Genomic DNA, 14,101 nt, shown 5'->3' on the forward strand with positions numbered 1-14,101 from the left:
CCTCGAGAGACGGTGGAAAAAATAAATAATTCATGGAAAGCTCTGTGGAGCCGAATGCTACTCATAACAGCAGGACATACAATCTATAAATAACTCAAATCCACCCTTCTACTGCCATTTATTAGCTTCTGAGGAAAAATTAAGATTCATTTAACTTTAGGTACAAAGTAACACACATAAAAATAATGTTAAAGGCATAAAATCCTTTGCAATCAAAGGGGAAATTATATATTTTAAAATAAAGTTTATGGTTTAAAGATATTCTTTTTGTTTTTCTTAATATCTGTCATATTAAGAAAACTGTAACTGAATAGCAATAATAATGATAATACAAAGATCCTTATAGGACTTGCTTAATCCAATGTCAAAATAAGCAAATTATTAGTAATAATAAATTAGAGTATTCTGTGTTTTTATTATATTCATGAAATATAATAAAATATTTTATAATAAAAATAGAATAAATATTTTTTATTATTTATTATATATATAATAAAATCAACACGGCTGTGAATGGGGGAAGGTGTTGAGAGCCCTGCAGAAGACAGTGAGGGGATCTTAACGACTCACTGAATCAGGTCTACCTTCCTGATAAGAAACTACATCAAACTTAAATTATTTATTTGCTTTATGTGTGTTTTTTTACGTCTCCCAATTTGTGTTTCTGTTAATTTAATTCAACCGACTGTCCAGGGAAATGGATTTATAGTTAACCACGAAAATTTAATCTAAACCGTTTACAACGTGCGAAAATGTATTAAAAATACGTCAAGTTGTTTCTTAACTGCGCCACCCTGGAAATAATGTGACAGCATGTGAAAGCTGAGATTGTTGATTCACTCACAGCCCGTTCAACCTGCTTTAGCAAAGGAGAGCTAGCTAAGGAGCTAACCCTTTAGCTAACGTCTCTCTCAGTCTCTAAACCCCGCGCACTGTCTGACAGGCACATTGTAAGTAACAACATCCCACGTTGAGCTGAATTTGTTCCCAAAATAACAGCAATAATGTGTTAGAAGCCAGTTTATGGCAACCTGACAGCTGAATCTACAACTCTGTTGCTAACCTCCACTAAACACCCACCTGGAGAGATGCTTCAAGATCTGCTTCTTGATGAGCCCAGCCATGGTTGAGCTAATCCGATATTTGAGCCGCCGTCGCCGGGTACGAGCTTTCTGGCCAGCCTAACTGCTAGCTTCCCCACCTCCACTCGAGCTATAAACAAGCAGCTCAAATTCTTCTCCCGGTGTCGGTCTTCATTTCACCGCCGTCCCATCGCTTTATTCTCTGAGGGAGGGTGGAGGCCGCCGGGTAAATGACATTTCAGACGTCCGAGAGGCAGTCCCGGCAAGAGGACAAAGCATTACCGGGTGTCCTGATGAGGTTCGGGGACGGTGCAGGTCTCTGCAGTGTCATAAAGAGTGCACCTGGTCTTACAGCATCCGGGGAACTGCGGCTGGCCGCTGCCACAGCGCCCACCGGGCGGAGACAGCTGCTGCCTTCAAGGTCCGCTCGGAAACAGCAGCATTCGCAGTGTAAGTTTTCTCTAACGTGCCTCTATTTTTGTTAAATTTCCGGCCACAATCTTTAATGTGACAGGCACAAATTAGATACCTTAAAAACAATCTATTTTACCTTCATAAGACACCCAATTAGTAAATAGAATCTACCTTTGGGTTTATTAATGTCATTATAAACACAGCGGTTCTATGAAGGTATCAGAGGTTTGATGTTGGAGAACATTAGTAAACGTATTCAATCGTAAACACCAGCAGGCAGGTTAAGTAATGAAGCAATCATTTTGAACTTCTCATTACTGATCAAACAATCCATCTTTTAAAAATTGAGTTTTTCACAATAGCAAACACATTTTCAAAGTCTATCAAAAGGTCAACTTTTAGTCGTGTAATTTACACATATTTTATGGTATTGTGGCAAGTTAATTTAAAAATAAAGAGTCAGAGAAGTGCAGTTTGACACAGCAAAACACTATGGGAGATAAATCCAAATGTAATTAATTTTTTTAACCTACAAAATGCAAAATGCTTTGTGTGCACATTACCCTGAACACATCACCCATCATGATGAAACATGGTGATGCTGGTGGATACCTTCTTCTATAGCAACAAGGAAGCTGGTTAGATTACATTTATTACATTCTGAAATACATGAACACCAATAAATATATCTGGAAAAAGACAGAAAATTTCAATTTGGCGGTTGGATTTTTCTGCAAAGTAGGTTCAAGATAATAAAATGCAAAATAATTCTAAGAAAATCACAGTAGAAAATAATCACAATGACTTCGAACAACTTAAGTAATATGAAACACTGTAATAAAGTGGTAAAAAGTTAATAAAACAATTTAAAAATAACAGAAAAGACGTCTGGCTCAGACTTAAACGCTACTTTAGTGCCACCTGGTGGTGAAAAGTATACTTAAATTAACACATTCATCATTGCGACTAATTATTCCCAGAATGGAGCTTTGTTGTAAAATAAAATTACAAATATTACAAAGAAATTAAAAGTTTATTGTCATGTTTAACAGTCAGTATTAAGAAAAATATGTGTACATTTCCATAAAGGCAAACTGGAAACCATTGCATCAACTTTTAACATTTTAGTCAAGAGCATTGACGTTCTGGGTTTTCAGATATGCACGTTTCAGAACAGATATGTAATTATGGGATGTGGCCGCATGCAGACCGCAGCTGCCACGTATGAAAGGAGGAGCATGGTGGAGGAAAGTGGGGCGCTCCTCCCTGCGCTGCTCTCAACCGTTTGCACCAAGTTTACATCAGTCAAGCATGATCATGCAGAAGTAATAACGCGTGTATAACAGGCGACTTCAAGCGTGGTTGGAAGAAGCGGTTGCTTTCTGGAGTGAAAAGTGCAACTTTTGAAACCTAAGAAGTTTTGACAAGTTAAAAAGTTACAAAAGGCGCCAAAGAAAAGATAAAATCCTGCAAAACTAACGCCTCACTGGTGTTTTAAAACGTCACAAGCCATTCACTGTTTCGCGAATTGCTGGTGGGTTTAGGACATTTACCCAGACCCACGCAGAGTTGTTTTTTGGATACATAGGACAGCCCCCATCCGCATACCTCGACACTGAAAAGCCCCGTGGAAAGACACGCCGCGCTCCCTGATACGCTGCTGCTCCACAGTGGGGCTGAACTGGGAACCCTCTCCATCCACGACGGCACAAGCAGCGCAACCTCCTTCCTCTCGCACTCATTTGGACCGAACCTCCGGCTGAAAAGATGACGACAAAAAACCGACCAAAGAACAGCGAGAAGAGCGCAGCGCCGAGCCAGGACGATGCGTCCAAGAAAAGCCAGAAGAGCGGAGGCGCCACCAACGGGGTGAGTGGCCCCGGGCCTCAGGGGCCCCGCTCAGGCAGCTGCCTCGGTCTTCTGGTAAACGCGGTGTTTTACGCCGCAATGATAGGGGCTGCGGGATTTGCAGCTTTTTATTTACAACAAGTCGTGGAGGAAGTCCGTCAGATCCACGCAGAGCACAAGGAGAGCGCACGGAGAGGCGCGGAGCTGGGTACCAAAATGGAGAACGTTCTTCAACAGGTGAGTTAAAAATGAAGAGTCGATTAAACATGACTGAAACGTTACGTTATTGTGTGTAGATGGGTTTGTGTAATATATCTAAGGTTGGAGGCAACTATAAAGATCAAACTCGCTGCTGAATTCTAATTAGTTTTGAATGAAAACCAGTTGAAAACTCTGTAATTATAACTTCACTCGATGTTTTAATAATCTGCCGCTGAATTTAAATCTGAACGGGACTTCTTAAAATGAGATTAATTACTTCAGTCTCAAGTGGCAAAACCAAGAGACACCCAACCCTTTGTCTCAGATTGTGTGAATGTGAACTAAAACATCCTCTGTTAAAAAAAATATATGCTAAAGCACTTTATTTTATTATTTTTATTCACAAATAATCTAAAAAGCATGGCTTCTTTTTTGTAGAGCCATCTTTTTGTTACTTTTGCTGGTCTTTTAACGTTTTGCTGAAATTGTAGCAGCTGAAGCTCAGATTTGTTAGAGGACATCTTTAAAGAGCATTTGGTGTTAGGTCTGGACTTTGACTAGACCTCATTTTCCATGCTCAAGTCTCCTGCCTCTACATTTTTTACCCTGGAGAACTCAAAATACTCATTTTCTAATCTCCACGGTGGCGTCAAACACGACAGAAAGACAAGGTCATAAGATCAGTTTACAGAATGTAGTTAGATAGCAAATCTTTAAAAATGTCATTATGTGCCAAAGATAAACAAAATATATGAATCACAAAAAAAACTCACCTCTACAAACGCTGATATTCACAAAAAAGTGCGAGGTTAGGAACAAAAAGATGAGGCCAAGTCTGGCTTTCTTCAGCAAAAAACACTCAAAAGTGGATGAGGATGGTGGAGTCTTAACAATTCAGTTAATCTACTGAACAAGAGTTAATATTAGAGCTGAAACAATTAATCCCTAACTGTAGTATGTACTGATAAAAAGGCAATTTTTTGAAAGTGCAATTCTCAAAAGTAATTCACATGCATTTTGCATTTAAGATAAAAAAACAAAACAATGCTTTGTTGCTGCATATTAGGCAATGAAATGTTTATTTCCTTATTCAAAAAGGGAACTTAATTATTTGCATCGTTTAATGTATTTGGGTAGACGAGCCTCAGCTTTCCTTCTGCTAGATTCTAATCTCACTTCAACAGCTCAGTCTGCAATTTCTTCTATTGACTTGGATTCCTCCGGTAGAAACTTCAACTAGGCCGATTTTCTGCCAGTAGTTTTAGCAATGGCAGCAGAAGAAGTTGTGTTGGCCACACCTCCAAATATTGAATGAAGTTGATGCAGATTTAAGAACAGTTTTCACTGATGCCAGATAAAGTGCAACGCAAAGGTTTTTGCTTTGAATTTAATTTATTTTAATAGTAAAATAATACAAAACATATCCAGTGGGTTTAACTAAAACCCTTAGCCATCTTGTCAAAATTAAGAAAGAGAGTAATATTCTGTTCTTGTTACTAAAAAGACAAAAAAAAAAATCCAGAAAAAGGTGAAAATTTAGAGTTTTTTTAATCTAGCAAACCTGCAGGACCTGTTTTTGGTGTTAAGTCTATAATTTACAAATCCCTTGTCTTCAGAAATCTGCTCATCTCATTAAAATATTGTGTGTTTAGTGTATTGTTTAACAGGTAAAGAAATAAAATAAAATAGTTTTTGGTATTAAAATTTTTCAACTTGACGTTTTTTGGCCCGCATGCTAAAAGGTTTGGACACCGTTGGCGTAGGACAAGCAGATGGTTTTTACCAGAATGAGCCAATTTCTTCTCCGATTAACTGATTACTCATCGACTGTTCCCGCGTCTCGTCAAGGTGGAGTCCCTGCGAAGCAACGTGGACGGACTGGAGTCATCGCTGGGCATCACGCGGGTGGAGCTGGAGGCGGCTGTGAGCCGCATGAAGCGAGCCGAGGTGGAGACCAGGAGGGTGGAGGAGGCGCTCCAGAAGCTGCAGAACAACCTCCTCAGGGACCTGGCGGAGGGCGTCAGGGAGGTCAAGGAGGCCCGGGAGAAGGACTTCTCCTCTCTGGAGAAAACGGTGGAGGAACGTCTGGCCGAGGTGAGCCAGTCCATCTCCGCCAGCGTGGCCGAGTTCGCCGAGGGTCAGGGCGAAGCGCAGCGTCAGCTGGCCGACCTCAAAGCCCGCCTGGGCGACACCGCGGACCCCGCGCTCGTCAAACAGGAGCTGTCCGCCATCGTTGAAGTTGTCGCCGAGATTAAAACGGCCAAACAGGCAGCGGACGCAGCCTCTAGTTCCCTCAGAGACCAGATCGGCGCAGTGAGGGAAGAGCTCCAGACGCGCAACAAGGAGGTCGCCTCTCTGTCCCAGGAGGTCGAGTCGGTGAGGTCGGTGATGCAAGACGCCGCCGGCAGCCTGAGGCAGGCCCTGTCTGCGGCGGAGGCCGGGGTTCAGGCCCTGGAGGACCAAACCGCCACCCTGCAGAGCGGCCTGGAGCAGGTCTCCAACGCCGTCCGCACCGTGGAGGAGAAAGTGAACACGGCGGCGGCTCAGGCTCAGAAAAGATCTGATGATCTAGAGGTCAGGGTTCAATCATCAGAGGAAGGCGGGGAATCACTGACTGCATCGCTGTCTGACATTAGCAGCAAGGTGGAGTCGCTGCTCGCTAAATACGACGGACATGAAAGCAGCTTATCTGCACAGGGAGTGGCAGTGGAGAGAGTAAGAACGGACCTGAAGCAGGAGCTGGAGGAAATAAAAACCCAAATGGAGGCGCTGGATCAGACTCAGCCACCTGCAGAGGGCTCCACCTTCCTACGGGCAGAGCTGGAGAGCTTAAAAACTGCAGTGGAAGAAGTGAAAAGCAAAGCAGACACGATAGAAAGCCAAAACCAGGCCATTCACGCCCTGCAAGAGGCGATGCAGGAGACGACGCAGGCGCTCGCTGGTTTAGCAGAAGGTCAACGAGATGAAGGACAAAGCGGCCTGGAGGATCTGGAGAAGAGACTGACCGCTTTGGAGGACAGGATGTAGACCACATGAGGCGTTCAAGGGCTTTCAGGATGAGGGGGGAAAAAACACACAGACTACTAGTCATGCAACGCCGCATCAGGATGCCAAAACAGGAGACAAAACTCCAAGTTACTGTTATGAAGATCTGCTTTCTGGAGCTGGAATCTGATGTCTTGATGCTGCACTTCTTGTTAGAACAAAATAAAAAAAGAGTGAGAAAAAGCTGACACTCCTGATCTGTGAAGTTCAAATCTACACTCATTCTGCACTGTAGTTTTCTTTTCTTTTACTTTTTTAAACCTCCAATTGCGATTTTAAGCACTCCTTTGTTTGTTTTAGAAGAATAAAAAAAACAAATGTTTGACCTGAAGCCGTGAATTTTTATTTTAAGGGTGTGAAATTTATAAAATTATGTCTTAAGTTTTGCTGCTCACCGCACCTTCTTACATTGTAACTATTTTTAGTTACATTTTACAGCCACAAAATTTAGTGTATTTTAACCAACAAAATCTAATTGTTGCATAATTGTCTGCTTAAATAAAAGCTAAGAAAGGATGTGACGTGCAGCATCAAGCTGTGGGATGCTTCTGTAAGTCACTGTCCTGCAGGGTGACGACCCAAAATGCACGACCAGAACTACAGTTGATTGGTTTAGTTCAACAAAATATTCACATCTCAAATTTGTCCCAGTCAAACTCCAGTCTAATTTAAAGTCCTGGGGCCATTTCAATCCAGTCTGACAAAGCGTGAGCAAAAACTTTCAGTCTTAAGCTGATAGACAAATGTGATTGCAATTTCCAAATTACAAAGTTTCCCATTTGAATTTTTCTGAATTCCAGTTTTTCCCATTTTAACCAGATTTTATAAACCCAAAGTGAGGATTTTCTGAACAAATCAATAGCTAGCGGTCATTATTTGCTGGTGTTGGATTATCAGGTAGGTTGTTTTTGCAATTTGAAAGAATAGAAATATAATGTGAAATGTTTTTGATGAACGTCTTTCTTCTTACTGTTCAATCAGATGCAGGAGAAACGAGCTTCTAAACTAGCGAAGCACGCTAGTTTAGATTTGTTTTCTTAAAAATGTTTATTGCAGTAGTTTGACAGGTGATCATCAGATAAAATACATAACTATTTTAGGTTTTGCATCTCTCCGATGTCAGATAAATCAGCTATCGCACTGACCTGTTTAGTCGTAACACTTAAATCTCCCTCCACTGCTGTGAGGTTCAGCAAAGTCTGTCGGAGTTCAGCGATCTCGCGCTCTCTTTCTGACAGATCCTCCGCCAGTCGTCCTATCCTGAGCGTCAAGTCGGACACCTGCGGCTCAAACGCTCCGAAGTCTCGTTTAATGGACGCCACCTTCGGTTTGAGGTCTGCGGCGAACGTCAGCGTCCGTACGAGGCGAGCGCGGCCGCTCTCCAGCTCCCGCAGGCGAGCTGATATCTGGTCGTCCATGGCGACCAGCTCAGGGATTCGCTTGCGGAGCTGGTCGATGGCCTTGGTGTTGCGTTCGGATGCAGATCGGAGATTGGAAACTCGGTCGACACTGCTGCCCAGGACGTCTCCGATGCGTTTGACCATGCTGCGCTCCACCTGACTGGCTTTGTCCTCCAGATCTCCAACCTGCGACAACACGGAGTCCAACTCGGACCGCAGACCGTCCATCCGACGCACGTCCGTCCTGACTGAGGAAACCTGCAGAACCAGCACCGGAAAATATACGCACAGTTCCACCAATTAGGCGTTAACAAGAAAATAAATACAGGACAAACTAGAGGAATTAAGAGATACACTGCAAAAGCACAAAATGATACCAAGTATTTTTGCTTAGTTTCTAGTGTAAACATTTTGTGCACTTGAAAACAGACAAAACTAACTTACAATTCGCTTTTCAGCAAGATAACAGTATACTTCAATAATTCCTTAATATTGTAAAAAAAAAAGTTCTAGTTCTCCTGGCAGATTATTTCACTTATCACACAGGAAAATGTTTTTATTTCAAATGAAATTTCATCAGTATTAATGATGTGGAGTTAGAATTTTAATACAATATTTTGGAGTACTATTGTGATTATGATAAAAATGCTAATTAAAAAAAGTATTAACTGCATGACAGAATTTATAGCGCCACAAACAGGTTCATATCACTAAACTGCAAATGGAGACTTCAGCTCATCATACTTTCATATTTGCTGATATTTATTGATGCTTTTGTGGAAAAAATAGAACAACTTTTAATCAGATTTTTTAACATTACAGGGATTTATTGTGGGATATATCAAAAATCAAATAAGAAATTTCTCACAATAAATGATACAATAATTCCCCACCTGCATCAATTACATAAAACGAACTCCTCTATCTTTATGAAAAGTTATTTGTAGCTTATTTTCGTCTTATTTCAAGATATTTGCACTAAGAAGTAAACCAAAAAAAAAACTTGGTTTTGTGTTTTTGCAGTGTATACAACCCTAAAAACACATAAGATTTATATTTCAGACTAGAGTTCATAAGAAACATTAAAAACTGATTCAATGTAATGGAGGGTTTTAGTCAACTTTGGGACAGAACTCTTCAAAAGACAATTCTTCTTTAAAACTAGGAAAAAGTTGTGTTAATACTGGGAAAATTAATAAAATCATTCACATTTTTCCAGAAACGTATTTGTGAGAAAAAAAACAAAACAATCAAACACACCTTGTTGGCGAAGTCCTTTGTGATGGCCGAGGTTCGCTCTTCGATTTGCGTCACCGCGTCTCTCAGCGACGTCAAGCTGCCATGGAGCTGATCCCGTTTCTCACTCAGACCGGCGGCCCAGTCGCTCAGCTGGATGACGTCCCGCTCCAGAACCTCCAGGCGGGGCTGCAGGTTCCCCCGCTGGGCCGCGAGACCCTCCAGCATCTGCTGCACGGCTTCACACTGAAACAGGAAGTACAGTTCACCACCCAGAAGAAACAAATGTAAACAAAGGGGAGGGGAAAAAAAGGGACTTTTTTCTCTTTTCACACAGTAAAATTCAAGCATTTTAAAGGTGAGTTTTCAAACTCTTCCAGCACCAAACTGGACTAAGAAACAATGCAAATGAACTAAAAATAAAGAAAATTTCAATTCACTATTATATGATTTCATTTGTTACTTTTGTTTATGTTTTGTGGTATTATTCTATATCCTACAGCAGGGACAAGATACAGTAAAATATAACAAGATTTTACATTTTCAAATGTCCATACCTGACCTGACTGGTCCGAGAACAAAACACAAATTTAACAACAAAATGAAAAAACTAATTTTATTTCCTTTACACCGATCAATAAGTCACTGAAAAATTATGAATAAATATTCATTATATCGAAACAACTCAAACAAATCATTGGTAAAAGACATTCTTGCTCAAATTAAATGCAAAAATATATATACAAAGAAAGTAAGAAAAAGATTTCTTAAAAAATATTCTCGTCACGTTTTCTGGCATTTAGTAAATATAAATAATTTTGGTAACTCTCAATAACCTAAAACAAAATAAATTTAGTCTGATTTAACTTCAGACAGTGAGGAAAAAAAATATATTTTCAATTGGTTTTATTTTTCTTTCTAAAATGATTTTTTTATTGACTCAACTCAAGCAAAATGCTTAAATTTTTCAGTGCTTGAAAATAAATGAAAAACAATAAGTGTTGCTTTTGACATCTGCATGACTGACGTCAAATGTTTAATCAGTGCTATGAACTCGATAGTACAGTAACAACGTCTGAGGTAAATAAGTAAAATAAAACACTTGAGCAAACTAAAAAAACAACAAGAGAAAACATTAGAAAAGGACACTGGCGATCCTCCTTTAAATTAGTCATTCTGTAACGTCAGTAAAAAAATATTTTTGTTATTGTTTAACCTGTCAATTATTCTGCAGATTTTTCATTTAAACCTTTTAATACAATATTTAAAATGCAAATAAACAATTCAATTCCACGTTTAGAGAAGAACATTAACATTTTATTATCTAAAATTCAATAACGGCATTTCTCTAGGGAACTCTTATTTGCAGCTAAAATAAATACTTCTAACATCAACATATGAAAAGCTCAGATTTTTCTGCTTGACTTCACACTAACACATTGTAGGACTGATCTATTTATTATTTTTGGATTAACCGATTAATAACTGGATAGCAAAACATGGTTTGTAACAGAGTGAAGCTAAAACTAACAACAAAGGAGACAACAGATTTTTTTTGTCTTAAATGAAAAAATCCTATATCTTCTGTACAATTTTGGTTTAATTCCTGCTCTGAGTATGTTATTTATTTGTAAATGTATTTATTGTTTATTTATTGTTAAGTATTTTTGGTCTAGTTTCTAGTGAAGATATGACAAAACTAACTTACAAGCAACTTTTTAGCAGGATATAGGGGCTTGTTTTAAGTAAATAGTGATTAAAAAGAACTTGTTCTATTGGCAGATAAATTAACTTACAACATGTGAAAATGTCTTAAATAATCTGCCAATGGAACAAGGACTTATTCATCAATATTAAGGAATTATTTACTTATTTTAAGTAAACAATATCTTGCTAAAAAGTAACTTGTAAGATGTTTTTGTCTTATTTCAAGTTTACTAAGATACTAAGATATTTACACTAGAAACTAGACCAAAAATACTTGGTAAGATTTTGTGTTTTTGCAGCAAAATTAGTTGACCATTACTTTAAAAAACACAAAAACACGATTAATCACAATTAATTGTTTCAGAACTAGAAAAAGCTAAAGCTGCACATCCACCTGATCAGAGACGAATTCAGCTTTGACTGCAACAAAAACGGTTCTACAAAGTATCACAAACACTTTTTAGAGTTTTAACTGTAAAGCCTGATTAATCACGATTAATCGTTTCAGCCCTAAACGTCATCATGATGATGTTCAGTCAGTTCGCTCAGCTCTTCCTCCAGCCACGGCTCCTCCTCTTCGTCCTTCCACTCCTCATCCTCCAAAGTGCCGGAGTCAGTCAGGGTCCCGCCTCCGTCTCCCCTCAGTACCATGGTGAGTTCACGGACCGCCTCTTTGACCACGGACAGCTCGTTCTTCATCTTCAGGATGCTGTTGTGGGCTTGCAGGCGGTCCAGCTCCTGCCTGATCTCCAGGATCTCGTTCAGAGCTTTCAGCATGCTGTCCTCGGCGCCGAACACCTGCAGCGTCACTTCCTCCAAACGCTTCTCCGCCCCGCTCAGGTCGCCGTTCAGCTTCAGGATGGAGCGCACCGCCTCCTCCACCTTCGGCAGCTGCTCCTCGCATTGCTGGGCGCGGGGGATGTGCTCCTGGAGTTCAGAGGTCAGCTCGGCCTCCCTCTTGCTCAGGCTGCCGATCTGCTCCTGCAGCTTGTGGATCTGCTTGGTGTTCCAGTCCAGGTGCTCCTGCGCCCGCTTGGCGTCGTCCTCCTCCGTCCGCTCCAGAACGCGGGCGTTCCTCTTCGTGCTGTCCTCCAGCTCCTCCAGCCTTTTTGCCAGCGCCTGGGCCCTCCGCTCGGCCTCGTTCACCCGCTCCGTGGCGCCAGCGTGTGCCTCCCGTGACTCGGCCTTCAGGGCCGCCAGGTCCGCGGTGACGGCGGCCAGCCGCTCCTGCCACGTCTCCGTCACGTTCAGGAAGCGGGCATTGACCGCCTGCAGGTCGCGGGACGCCGAGTTCTCGTCGGCCTGCATCGCCATGGCGACGGCGTGGAGGGCGGAGATGTCCTTCTGAAGTCTGGTTGCCGTGGAGACGGTAGAGAGCGCCTCCTGAAGGTCGTCCTCGGATGCGACGAGCTGCAGCCGCAACACAGAAAATGAGCTCGGTTTCTGTGGAGCTCTTTGACTCTTTCAGGAGTGACACTGAATGCAGTGTTGCCAGATTGGGTGGGGTTTCACCCAACTGGGCTGATTTCAACACATCTGGCTGTAAAAACTAGCTTTGGGTGTTTTTTTTTTTTTTACAAAGCGATCAGAGAAATTCTTTCTAAATTGTTATTGTGTGGCAGAAAAGAACAAAACGTTTAATAAAATGCGATACTATTGCACTTACCTCATTAGTTCATTTATTTTTAACCTCTAGAATCTGTCAAATATGACATCATCAATGATTAGTCAACAGTTAACCAAGTGTCATTATGTAGTAGTGTTGTAAAACACAAATCCCAGGGCAACATCTTAAACTAAAATAACACACAGCTACAAAAAACTCAAGTCTGATTGTAGTCGAAGAGTCTTAAGTCCTTCGCAGTCCCAACAGGATCAGCTTCTGGTCAGAATATAATAAAGAACAACAAAAAATTCCACAAATTGTCACAAATCTGAACGTAGTCGACGACGGCTGGAAACTGTCGGATCTGGCAACCCTGCTGCTGTGGCGGCCCAAACCAGCCGCATAGTTTGCTTATTACTTTACTATTACGACGACTCGGGTTAAATTACACTAAGCTTTAAAATTAAACGAAAATATCTGTAAATTTCAGACATTTTGAGAGAAACGGCCTCTTAAGTTAGCAGCTGCTTCCCTCTAACTCCACCCGTACCTTTTTGGAAACTTTCACCATCTCTTCCTCCATGTCCAGCAGCCTGGAGGTTTTCCCGTGCAGAGCTTTATACTTTTCTTCCATTAGAGAAAACCTCTCATTCTGCTGCAGCACCACCCTGAAACACAAAACGCACTCAGCCAAGGAACAACACACAAAGGAAGATTAATTTAAAAACTATAAATGTGCTAACTTACCAGCTCAAAACCCCGCATGCTACTAGCGACAGTAAACACATCAAACCTTTAATGTCGGGACCCGAGGACGTTTTATTTGCCCCACTGTTCTCTCCGTCTTCCGTTTTCGCTTTTTGTGCGTCACCTTTACCGTTTGCAGGTGAATTTTGCGGCATTTCATCGTTTTGCTTTTGAGATTGCGTCTTTTTCCTCTGTTTAATTTCCGTAGGCATTTCGCAGTTATAAAATCCCGCTTTTAAACTATCGTTACCTGGCTTTAATCTTTAGAAATACAGTCAGTTATTCCATATGAAGCAGGACAAATTCATAGTGAATTAAGCGACAAATATCTGATTTTCCCAGCGGAGATTAGCTAAAGTTACCGCTACTGATCCCAGGAAAAGTGCTGCCTTCATGGGAAATTGGTCAATTTAAATTCAAACTGTTGTGGTTGTACCAAAGCAGTACAACTAATACACTAGTAGTTGCGCGAGTCTTTAGTTCCGTCTTAAGTCGTAAACAACTATTCCATACCTAGTTTAAAATCTTAGTTACTCTTTCATTGTGTTCACACAAGGTATAGCAGTGCCAAATAGCAAAAGTTCCGACAGAGCAGGAGCTTCCATGAACGCAGCAGCAAGCCACGTTGGCGAGAGAATTTGTTACGAATTTCATCAATATTAAAAGCATTTATTTGAATATTTTAGGTACAAATAAATTAATTAAAAGTCATAATAGAAAGACAACTATTTTGATAAGGATTATATTAAAAAGCTGCCATTTTAATAGATTATTTAAAGTGATTTCTAGTCTATTCTTAGTTTTTCTTTGGTTTG

At 40.8% G+C, this 14,101-nt stretch overlaps 4 protein-coding genes across 7 annotated transcripts in view; 1 reads left to right on the top strand and 3 right to left on the bottom strand.

The window, feature by feature from the left end:
* The window catches only part of uhrf1bp1l (UHRF1 binding protein 1 like), a 41,258-nt gene extending 39,799 nt beyond the window's left edge, over window positions 1-1,459 (bottom strand). For 2 of the 4 annotated variants that reach the window (XM_023350058.1, XM_023350061.1), the window contains exon 1: window positions 1,081-1,459. In XM_023350058.1, coding sequence (XP_023205826.1) covers window positions 1,081-1,124 — 44 coding nt within the window. In that variant the 5' untranslated portion in view covers window positions 1,125-1,459. The remainder of the gene's footprint in view (window positions 1-1,080) is intronic. The other 2 variants (XM_023350060.1, XM_023350059.1) reach the window with 1 other exon arrangement.
* Window positions 1,460-2,815: 1,356 nt separating this feature from the next.
* ckap4 (cytoskeleton associated protein 4) lies at window positions 2,816-6,921 on the top strand. The gene is made up of 2 exons (XM_005811940.2): window positions 2,816-3,581; window positions 5,394-6,921. The coding sequence occupies exons 1-2, from the start codon at window positions 3,264-3,266 to the stop codon at window positions 6,570-6,572; spliced, it is 1,497 nt and encodes a 498-aa protein (XP_005811997.1). The 5' UTR covers window positions 2,816-3,263; the 3' UTR covers window positions 6,573-6,921.
* Window positions 6,922-7,025: 104 nt separating this feature from the next.
* LOC111611852 (inhibitor of nuclear factor kappa-B kinase-interacting protein-like) lies at window positions 7,026-8,413 on the bottom strand. The gene has a single exon (XM_023350480.1). It carries the CDS (start codon window positions 8,216-8,218, stop codon window positions 7,682-7,684), a length of 537 nt encoding a protein of 178 aa, XP_023206248.1. The 5' UTR covers window positions 8,219-8,413; the 3' UTR covers window positions 7,026-7,681.
* A 2,811-nt stretch (window positions 8,414-11,224) lies between these two features.
* Window positions 11,225-13,864, bottom strand: LOC102236191 (inhibitor of nuclear factor kappa-B kinase-interacting protein). The gene is made up of 3 exons (XM_023350478.1): window positions 13,287-13,864; window positions 13,090-13,207; window positions 11,225-12,343 (listed from the first exon to the last, which is right to left on the bottom strand). Exons 1-3 carry the CDS (start codon window positions 13,496-13,498, stop codon window positions 11,444-11,446), a joined length of 1,230 nt encoding a protein of 409 aa, XP_023206246.1. The 5' UTR covers window positions 13,499-13,864; the 3' UTR covers window positions 11,225-11,443.
* Between the last annotated feature and the right edge of the window lie 237 nt (window positions 13,865-14,101).

This window comes from Xiphophorus maculatus, chromosome 17, assembly GCF_002775205.1.
Source record: "Xiphophorus maculatus strain JP 163 A chromosome 17, X_maculatus-5.0-male, whole genome shotgun sequence".
In the NCBI taxonomy this organism is placed as follows: Eukaryota; Metazoa; Chordata; class Actinopteri; order Cyprinodontiformes; family Poeciliidae; genus Xiphophorus; species Xiphophorus maculatus.

Bases quoted from the DNA above. Each gene is read 5' to 3' on its own strand.
- ckap4 (XM_005811940.2), top strand. From the start codon at position 3,264: ATGACGACAAAAAACCGACCAAAGAACAGCGAGAAGAGCGCAGCGCCG. The intron at 3,582-5,393 runs GTGAGTTAAAAA...CGTCTCGTCAAG, and splicing joins TGGAGAACGTTCTTCAACAG to GTGGAGTCCCTGCGAAGCAA.
- LOC111611852 (XM_023350480.1), bottom strand. From the start codon at position 8,218: ATGGACGGTCTGCGGTCCGAGTTGGACTCCGTGTTGTCGCAGGTTGGA.
- LOC102236191 (XM_023350478.1), bottom strand. From the start codon at position 13,498: ATGCCTACGGAAATTAAACAGAGGAAAAAGACGCAATCTCAAAAGCAA. The intron at 13,208-13,286 runs GTAAGTTAGCAC...TTTGTGTTTCAG, and splicing joins GCATGCGGGGTTTTGAGCTG to GGTGGTGCTGCAGCAGAATG. The intron at 12,344-13,089 runs GTACGGGTGGAG...TTGCGGCTGCAG, and splicing joins TGGTGAAAGTTTCCAAAAAG to CTCGTCGCATCCGAGGACGA.